Source organism: Leucoraja erinacea, chromosome 11 (genome assembly GCF_028641065.1).
Source record: "Leucoraja erinacea ecotype New England chromosome 11, Leri_hhj_1, whole genome shotgun sequence".
Classification (NCBI taxonomy): Eukaryota; Metazoa; Chordata; class Chondrichthyes; order Rajiformes; family Rajidae; genus Leucoraja; species Leucoraja erinaceus.
Window position 1 is genome coordinate 49,658,168 of NC_073387.1, and position 10,000 is coordinate 49,668,167.

The 10,000-nt window shown below is 42.4% G+C and overlaps 2 protein-coding genes across 5 annotated transcripts in view; one reads left to right on the forward strand and one right to left on the reverse strand.

Annotated features, from left to right (window-relative positions):
• The window catches only part of ddx46 (DEAD (Asp-Glu-Ala-Asp) box polypeptide 46), a 52,212-nt gene extending 44,706 nt beyond the window's left edge, over window positions 1-7,506 (reverse strand). For all 4 annotated transcript variants that reach the window (XM_055643221.1, XM_055643220.1, XM_055643219.1 and 1 more), the window contains exons 1-2: window positions 7,346-7,506; window positions 2,190-2,381 (exon numbers count right to left, since the gene is read on the reverse strand). In XM_055643221.1, coding sequence (XP_055499196.1) covers window positions 2,190-2,381; window positions 7,346-7,362 — 209 coding nt within the window. In that variant the 5' untranslated portion in view covers window positions 7,363-7,506. The remainder of the gene's footprint in view (window positions 1-2,189; window positions 2,382-7,345) is intronic.
• Window positions 7,507-7,778: 272 nt separating this feature from the next.
• LOC129701792 (uncharacterized) lies at window positions 7,779-9,763 on the forward strand. Its single transcript, XM_055643228.1, has 2 exons — window positions 7,779-7,915; window positions 8,311-9,763. The coding sequence occupies exon 2, from the start codon at window positions 8,367-8,369 to the stop codon at window positions 9,597-9,599; it is 1,233 nt and encodes a 410-aa protein (XP_055499203.1). The 5' UTR covers window positions 7,779-7,915; window positions 8,311-8,366; the 3' UTR covers window positions 9,600-9,763.
• The last annotated feature ends 237 nt before the right edge of the window (window positions 9,764-10,000 follow it).

Here is a 10,000-nt window from a genome sequence, read left to right on the forward strand (position 1 = left end):
ATCAAAATAAATATGATGCACAATTTAGGACATGCCGACATATGGAAAGAGAGCTAATCAGAAAATGCACAAAGTCATCAGTCACAATCTACCAGAACATGCATTGAAATATTTATTATATTCTGAATGAATCAGAAACTTTAAATATTTGTCATAAGAATTCATTCTAATATTAACAGCATTATCAGAATAATTAGGCTGGGTAAACCATGCTTAGGAAAACATGTAACTTCACTACTCCAATGTACTACTTTTCTTGTATATTTTAAAATATTAAATGGATCAAATTGTAAACATATTACAATAATTTACTCTGTAATAAATTAAATTTAATAATAAATGTAATAAATTAAATTTTATATTAACTTTAATTATTTATAATTAAAGCAAAGCATATTATAGAACTAATTCCTGCTGAAGGTATTTCCACTTGAACAACATGAAGCTGGAAAGTTTTATTGCATTTAAAAACTTTCAACATTATAAAAGGCATCAAGATAAAGCAACAATTATTTGAATCAACATCTTTTTTTGAATGTGCTTTCTTCTAATCTCATCACAACTAGTTATCGCTAACCTAACAGCAACAAATTAAATTAGTTAAGATAGCCCAGCACAATAGTGAAAAAAATGGAAATACCACCTATAGCCAGTAGTCAGCGGCTGATAAAACAGCCAATAACTTAATTACTCAAGCGATTCACCATAAAGAAATGTGATTCAAGGATAAATGATTTGATAATTGTTTCACAAAATCTGGATGACTTCATTATAAATAATACTAACACAATGCCCTGTGAGTGAATATTACTGTAAATATTAAAGCTGTTCCCGCTCAAAATGTCAATTAATAACTGCTATGCGATCAATTTCTGGGAGCTAGTAAAAATGTATAATCTGTAAATTAAGCTAAAAGATCAATGTGGTTTTATAGATTTTATTTTAATATTTAAATTTTAAACAGATAAAATCTCCAAAGGAGCAACTGATGAAGGCATAAGAATTGTGGCAAATAAAAGGAACAATTTAATAATAATAATAATAATAATAAATTTTATTTATGGGCACCTTTCAAAAGTCTCACCTTACAAAAATTTAGCAGGTAGAGGAAAAACATGTAAGGGGAATAAAATAAATAGTAGAGACATGACTAGTACACAAAGTAAAGACAGAATTCAATACAAAACACAATATGAGGCAATTAATGCACAGATGAAAAGGGAGGGGGACGTGGGGCTAAGGATAGGCAGAGGTGAAGAGATGGGTCTTGAGGCGGGACTGGAAGATGGTGAGGGACACGGAATTGCGGATCAGTTGGGGGAGGGAGTTCCAGAGCCTGGGAGCTGCCCTGGAGAAGGCTCTGTCCCCAAAACTGCGGAGGTTGGGCTTGTGGATGGAGAGGAGACCGGCTGATGTGGATCTGAGGGACCGTGGGGGTTGGTAGGGGGAGAGGAGGTCAGTGAGATATGGGGGGGCCAGATGGTGGAGGGCTTTGTAGGTGAGGATCAGGATTTTGTAGTTGATCCGGTGGGAGATGGGAAGCCAGTGAAGTTGCTTGAGGACTGGAGTGATGTGATGCCAGGATTTGGTGTGGGTGATGAGTCGGGCGGCTGCGTTCTGGACCAGTTGGGAGTCGGTTGATGTGGATGGAGCTGATGCCAAGGAGAATTGAGTTGCAGTAGTCCAGTCGGGAGGAGATGAAGGCATGGATGAGTCTTTCAGCAGTGGGAGGTGTGAGAGAGGGTCTGAGTTTGGCGATGTTGCGGAGATGAAAGAAGGAGGTTTTAATGACATGGCGGATGTGAGGCTCAAGGGAGAGGGTGGAATCAAAGATCACGCCAAGGTTGCGGGCCTGGGGAGATGGGGAGACAGTGGTGCCGTCGATGGTGAGAGTGGGGTTATTGATTTTGCTGAGTGTGGCTTTGGAGCAGGTTTCTTACCGAATTCATTGTCCACCAATAGGATACTTATTTTTTAATGAAATTATTGCCAACACATTAATCTCACTCTTCTAGTTTCAAATCAATTTGCTACCTAATCATTCTAATCTAATTACGAATAGTTGCTCATTTCGAATAAGTATTTGTAATAAGCTGCAATGCTTTCAAACAGAGTTGTCTATGCCACCCCCTTAGCTCTCTTACAATAAACCGAGCCACCATCGTTTCACAAAAAGGTCAGATCCTCACCTGAGCCTTTTCCGTTCCCGTGACCGTGACCGTCTCCTATCTCGGCTGCGAGAGCGATCCCTTCTCCGATCGCGCTCCCTGCTCCGCGAGCGACCTCGGGTGTCCCCAGGTTTAGACCGTTTCTCAGCAGGTGAACGGCTTCTGGAGCGACTTCCAGAACGGCCTCTGGATGCAGATCGCTTCCTGTAATGCCTGGGGGATTATACATTATCAATTTCAGTAGGACATCTTGATCCATCTTGGACCATGCATCGGAAAAGAGTCGCATCAGCAAATACATTTCTGACAGGAAAGTCAACTTTCTTCTCCTAACTAATTTTTTTAATGAGAAACTTCTGGTTAATGGATTATATTACGGGAGGAATCGGCTCAGGGAAGCACAGTGCCGCATCAGTAGAGTTGAAGCCTTACAGCACCAAATACCTGGGTTCGATCCTCACTATGGGTGCTGTCTGTATGGAGTCTGCGCTCTCTCCCTGTGACCCTATGGGTTTTCTCAGGGTGTTCTGGTTCCGCCAACACTCCAAAAACATACAACTTTGTAGGGTCTGATGAATGGTCTCGACCCAAAACATCACCTATTCCTTTTCTCCAGAGATGCTGCCTGACCCGCTGAGTTACTCCAGCATTTTGTGTCTATCTTCAGTGTAAACCAGCATCTGCAGTTCCATCTTACACAGGTTTGTAGGTTAATTGGCTTTGTTGAAGAAAATTGTAAATTGTCCCTAGTGTGTAGGATAGTGCAAGTGTATAGGGTGATCACTGGTCAGCTTGGACTCGGTGGCCAAAGTGCCTGTTTCTGCGCTGTGTCTATTTCCTTCGCTCCATAGATGCTGCTGCACCCGCTGAGTTTCTCCAGCATTTATGTGTACCTCCAATCCACATTCACCCAACTGAGACCCCTTATGATTTTATCTGCTTCAAACAAGTCACCTGTTGCTCCAAACTCCAGAGAATAAGCCTAACCAGTCCTAACCATGTCTTTAACCAGACATAAAAACAACTTTTTTCCCCGCGAGCAGTAGCTCTACTCCAGCCAAAATTCTGTAGCCTCCTTTTGCTCTGGTATTTTATTTTATTCTGCACGTTTAAATTATAATGTTTTATCTTAGATTGTCTACTGTATATCATGCAGTTATCCTAGCAAGCAAAGCACCAAGGCAAATTATTTGTATGTATACATACTTGGCTAATAAAATGTATTCAATTTAAAAAATGTATTCTATTCAATCTTTCCGAAGACAATCTGCCTATTCCAGGTATTGGTCTCTATCAACACAGATTCCACTTCCTGATTTTTTTTAGCTAAGAATTACCCCCCTACTGTCTATATCACATTCATTAAAATCAACATCACCCACGCCCTTTCCCACATTATCATCTCTTCCAAGTGACCTAATTAGAACGGAGACGAGGAAACACTTTTTCTCACAGAGAGTGGTGAGTCTGTGGAATTCTCTGCCTCAGAGGGCTGTCGAGGCGGGTTCTCTGGATGCTTTCAAGAGAAAGCTTGATAGGGCTCTTAAAAATAGCGGAGTCAGGGGATATGTGGAGAAGGCAGGAACGGGGTACTGATTGGGGATGATCAGCCATGATCACATTGAATGGCCGTGCTGGCAGAAGGGCCGAATGGCCTACTCTTGCACCTATTGTCTGAAGAAAGGTTTCGGTCCGAAACGTTGCCTTTTTCCTTCGCTCCATAGATGCTGCTGCACCCGCTGAGTTTCTCCAGCATTTTTGTGTACCACTTATTATCTCGTCTATATTCAGTGGATATTTTTAAGGCAAAGATAGATAGATTCTTGGTCAGTACAGGTGTCAGAGGTTATGGGGAGAAGGCAGGAGAATGGAGGAGGGAGAGATAGATCAGCCATGATTGAATGGCAGAGTAGACTTGATGGGCCGAATGCCCTTATTCTAGTCCTACTCCTTTATGATCTTATTTAGTTGCCAACCTTGATCACTTTGTAACTATGTCTCCATTTAACTGTTTAGATTTATTTTTTCTTGTGCTATTATTTGTTCATTATATTAATTTCAATTCGAATTAAAAACATTCATTAAATCACTAACTTGTTAAATTAAATCTAGCAATTCTCAGATCACAGGCCATGAATCACAACTTCCATTTTCCAGAATGCCGAGTTTCAATTTAATTCTGTATCCCACTGTGACATGTCTTTAGCCTTATACAGTTCCAAAGAAACCAAAAGTAACCTCAAACGGCAGCGACTTTCAACTTTCAAGAGTTCATATAGAATTCTAGCAGTATCAATTTTGTATGTATTTCAGAAGTTGGCAGTTGTAAGGACAGGTCATCAACTTAGTGTTAATTCTGAAGATAGGCATGACTGGCTGGTGGCGTTTTTGGGTTGAGACCCTTCTTTAAACTCAAAGATTTCTTATTGTTAGTTCGATTTTTTCTCCCTGGAGAAGCTGTCTGAAGTTGCACACACAAAGACAAGTATTTGCAACACATTGTTTTATTTCAGATAGGGTTTTGTACTTCAGGATGTTTCGGCATTCTGCTGCTCTCTCCTCTTTTCATTCATGTCCTATTCACATTTGCGCCAAACAGATCAACTGTAAATAACAAAACTTCACAGCTCTTTCTCAGCTAGAATCACCATCACTTGTGACATTCATATAACCATATAACAATTACAGCACGGAAACAGGCCATCTCGACCCTTCTAGTCCGTGCCGAACACATAATCTCCCCTAGTCCCATATACCTGCGCTCAGACCATAACCCTCCATTCCCTTCCCATCCATATAACTATCCAATTTATTTTAAAATGATAAAAACGAACCTGCCTGCACCACCTTCACTGGAAGCTCATTCCACACAGCTACCACTCTCTGAGTAAAGAAGTTCCCCCTCATGTTACCCCTAAACTTCAGTCCCTTAATTCTCAAGTCATGTCCCCTTGTTTGAATCTTCCCTACTCTCAGTGGGAAAAGCTTTTCCACGTCAACTCTGTCTATCCCTCTCATCATTTTAAAAACCTCTATCAAGTCCCCCCTTAACCTTCTGCGCTCCAAAGAATAAAGCCCTAACTTGTTCAACCTTTCTCTGTAACTTAGTTGCTGAAACCCAGGCAACATTCTAGTAAATCTCCTCTGTACTCTCTCTATTGTTCTCTCTCTATGTACTCTCTCTATGTTCAATTTCTTAAGTTTCTACCCTAGGACAGACATTCCTTTTATCGAACTTAAAATCCACTTGATGGTAAGCTGTGGGAATTCATCGCAGACTAGCCTACCACGTGGGACCTTGCATCGTAGGGCAAATAATTTCAAGCATGTGGGATCATTCACAGGGAACAGAGAGTGCAGGACAGGGTACTGAGTGAATGTTCATCCATGATTGTGTTGCATGGTGGTGCAGACCTGAAATGCAGCACGGTGGCACAGCAGTAGAGCTGCTGCTACCTTCCAGTGCCAGAGACCCAGGTTTGATCCTGACTACGGGTGCTGTCTGTACAGAGTTTGCACGTTCTCCCCGTTACTGCAAGGATTTTCCCTGGGTGCTCCGTTTTCCTTCCACACTCTAAAGACGTACAGGTTTGTATGTTAATTGGCTTTGGTAAAAATTGTAAATTGCCCCTAGTATGTAGGATGGCGTTAATGATTGATTGATTTTTTATTGTCACATGTACTTGGTATAATTCTTTGTTTGCATACCGTATATGTATGTAAGAGTAAAGGGCGCCGACAAACGTCGGGGATCGCTGGACCTGGTGAGCAGAAGGGCCCTTTTATATGTTGTATCTCTAAACTAAACTGTGCCTATACTTCTAACTAAAATATGTCTACTTTCTAACTTCTCTGTTCTTACCAAAGAATCCTGACCTGAGACATAAAGTGTTTCTCTTCCCAAAGATGCTGCCTGACCTGCTGAGTATTTAATTAATTTACTTTAATCTCACACTTTCCAATATCCATACACAGCATCTATTCTCTGTGCACTGTGAATGGCTCGATTGTAATAATGTATTGTCTTTCTGCAGCATGGTTAGCGGAGTCAGATGATATGGTGAGAAGGCAGGAGCGGGGTACTGAATATGGATGATTAGCCATGATCACAGTGAATGATGGTGCTGGCTCGAAGGGTCGAATGGCCTACTCCTGCACCCATTGTCTAATGCAACAAAAGCTTTTTAGTGTACCTCGGTACACGTAACAATAAACTACATTGAACGAACATCCGCACCAATGAATGCAAGTTGGTTTTTCTTACATTTGGGGCATAAAGCTCCAAAGTAGCTTAATACACAAATGAAAAATTGAATCACAGCTGACAAAGTGAAACAATTCCGATTTAAAAATAAAACCGATTCCTGTCATCATCTGACACCAGCATGAGCACGTTTTAGTGGATACAAAAGCTACATCCAATTTTTCAACAGCACAGAAGTCAAAGGAATCATTTCATTAAAACACAAGGGACTGCAGAAGCTGAATGTGCAAAAAGACAAAGTTCTGATGGAACTCAATGGGTCAGTCAGCATCTGTGAAGGGAACGGACAAGTGATGTTTCAGGTCAGGAATAGACACAGAACTCAGCCCGACAGGCCGCATCTCTATATACTTTCAGAGTAAATAAGCTTCTGCAGTGTCCTCCTACACGTTTCAGGTCGGGACCCATCTGCAGACCTGCTGAGTTCTTCTTGCAAGAGTATTATTATTATATTTAATAATTCCTTATTGAGACCCCACTACCAGAAGGGCCCCGGCCCGAAATACCATCTATGCATTCCGTCCACAGATGCTGCCCGATCCACTGAGTTTCACCCACACACTTGGTGTTTTGAACCCATTTAAAATGACTTTTCCCGTTGCCCTATGAGATTAGTGGGACGTGCTCCGTATCCCGGGACCACGGAGTGTCGTATCCCGGGGGGCGAGGGAGTATCGTATCCCGGGACCACGGAGTATCGTATCCCGGGACCACGGAGTATCGTATCCCGGGACCACGGAGTATCGTATCCCGGGGGGCGACGTGCTCCGTATCCCGGGGAGACGCCGTTACCCAGGGGCTCCGTATTGGGGCCTACACCGCCCGCCCGCCCGTTAACCGTTCCCCTCGGCGGGGCGGCAATCCCAACACGGCGGCCGCGGCGGTGGCGGCGCCAGCACCTCCGTGTCCGTACCTGGATTCCCGCCCCATGTCGGAGAGTCGCTGTCGCTGCTATCGCTGTCCCGGGGCCGGTGTGTCTGTCTGTGCCGCCGCCGCACAACCAACCGGTCTCCGTCTCCACGGCAGGAGGCAGGAAGTGAGGGCCGCTCGACTCCCAGAGCCCGCGCCCGCGCCCCTCCGCGGCCGGAGGACAGAACCGCAGCGCAGGTCCACCCCCACCCCCCAGTCCCAATCCCAATTCCCCCCAGTCCCAATCCCACCCCAGTCCCACCCCACCCCCAGTCTCACCCCCACCCCCCAGTCCCACCCCAGTCCCCAATCCCACCCCAGTCTCACCCCCACCCCCCGCTAAAAAGTGCCGAAATGGTCAATTTTTGCGCTGTAAATAATTATGGAAATCGAGATAAGTGTGAGAGACATTTATCCTACTTCAGAATTTAAAAAGTGAGGAGAAATGATGGTAGAGAGAAGCAAGAGCTGAAGGGACAACAACAGCTAAAGTGGTTGGCGAACATTGGCCGTGCAGATATCAAGATTGAAAATATTGGGAATTATCGCGTTTGCTCACTGCATTTCATCAACAGTAAGGCATTCTTTGTGTTTTTTCTTGATTCCTTTGGTATCTAAAAAGTTTTGCAAGTGATCAATCTGCCTGTAAAATTTTTAAAATCGCCCATGGTTCTCAAGTGGATTTTTACATGCAAAAAGAAAACGCTTCTGAAGCTAAATCTATCATTTAAAAAAATCGCAAATCATACGTGGGTTTTGAATTACATTTTACTCAGATGTCAAACCAAGGAATGGCATAATTGTTATCTGTTAATTGGACATAATCTAGCTCAGCAGATTGACAATATCTTTGAAAAGGAGTGGGTGTTTAAGTTGTCAGGACATTGTATTATTTGCCAAAATATACATTGTCGTTTTGCTTGTTTAATGCCTACCAGTTATTTACATTTATTTATTATTTCATTACAGAACAGCCTGCTGCATGGAACGATGTTACCAATCCTGATTGGGCACCAACTGTGAATATGGGACGCGGTGATGACAATGAGCAGGATAGACAACGTGCACAAGAACGCCATGCTCGTGCGACAAGAAGAGAGAGTATGAAGGCAGATTTGATCGCAGCTCAAGCATCCGTAGCTCTACAAGATGACACTGAACAGGTTAATGATTATGAGAACTTTGAACCGGAGCTGCAAGTACACCATCAACTTGACATGGAAACACAAACACCAATCAAAGAGACAATGGACTCATCAACACAAACAGAACTGTGCGCAGCAGACATAACAGTACCGGAAGCACAAGCAGACAACAACAATAAAGAGATGGCTAATGCAAGGCAAGAAGCAGCCCAAATTAAGTTTACACAAGAAAGCTTTCCCAAGGACGATGAAAAGGTTAAGTTCTACACGGGTTTACCAACGTTTTCCATTTTGATGCTGGTCTTCGATTATGTTGAGGACAAGCTCCCCAATAGAGATTCACTAACACATTTTCAGCAGTTGCTGATCATCTTGATGAAGCTCCGACTTGCAGTGTCTCATGAAGATCTTGCGTATCGATTCCTTGTTAGTGATTCCACAATATCGCGTGTATTCAATACTGGGATTGATGCCCTTTACAGCATATCCAAGTTAATTATTTGGCCTGAAAGAGAGGTTCTTTTGAAGACCATGCCCATGCAATTTCGGCGAACATTTGGAAAGCGGGTGGCAGTGATTATAGATTGCTTTGAAGTATTTTGTGATAGACCTACGAGTTTAGAGGCGCGTGCACAGAATTGGTCAAACTGTAAACACCATAACACCATCAAATTCTTGATAGGTATAACACCATGTGGTGCTGTTTCGTTTTTATCTGCGGCATTGGGGGGCAGAGGCACAGATAAAACAATTACACTTTCATCTAACTTTTTTGACAACCTGCTCCCAGGAGATGTCATTTTAGCTGATCCTGGTTTTGACATAAAAGATGATGCCGGATTTTACGGTTGTCAAGCAGAAATTCATGCATTTACAAGAGGGAAAGCACAACTATCTGCTCTGGATGTGGAAAATACTCGTGAATTAGCACATTTACGCATTCATGTAGAGCGTTTGTTTGGTGCTGTCAGACAAAAATTCCTATTTCTAGGTCACACTGTGCCACTGGAGTACATGATGACCAACTCTGAAATTCAAGTGCCCAAAATTGATAAAATTGCAAAGATCTGTTGTGCACTTTTCAACTTAAATGACTCCATAATGCCACAGTAGGTGCTTTTGTATGGGGCATATACAATCAATAAAAACTTTCAAAAAAGTTACTTGACTTATCAGCATTTATTATGGACGAAATTGCAAGTAATTGATAAATCATTGAATAACAAACACAGAAGTTAAAGTGCACTTCAAAATCTTTAACATTAAACTTAAATAAAACTGTTTGAAAAAGAGACTGGTGTGTTAAAATTAACACAAAATGTCTTATGTGGGTTTTATGCAGTGCAAGGCAAACGTGGTATACAAATGCTGGACTTGGTATTCATGAGAATCATGTTCAGCTCAACACTTGCCGTTCATTTCTTTTTGGGAACTTTTCTTTTTGATTTTGGGAGGAGCCTACAATCTGGGCAAAACCATTTTTTTTTGGGGTGTTTCATAATTTTCTGGCAACT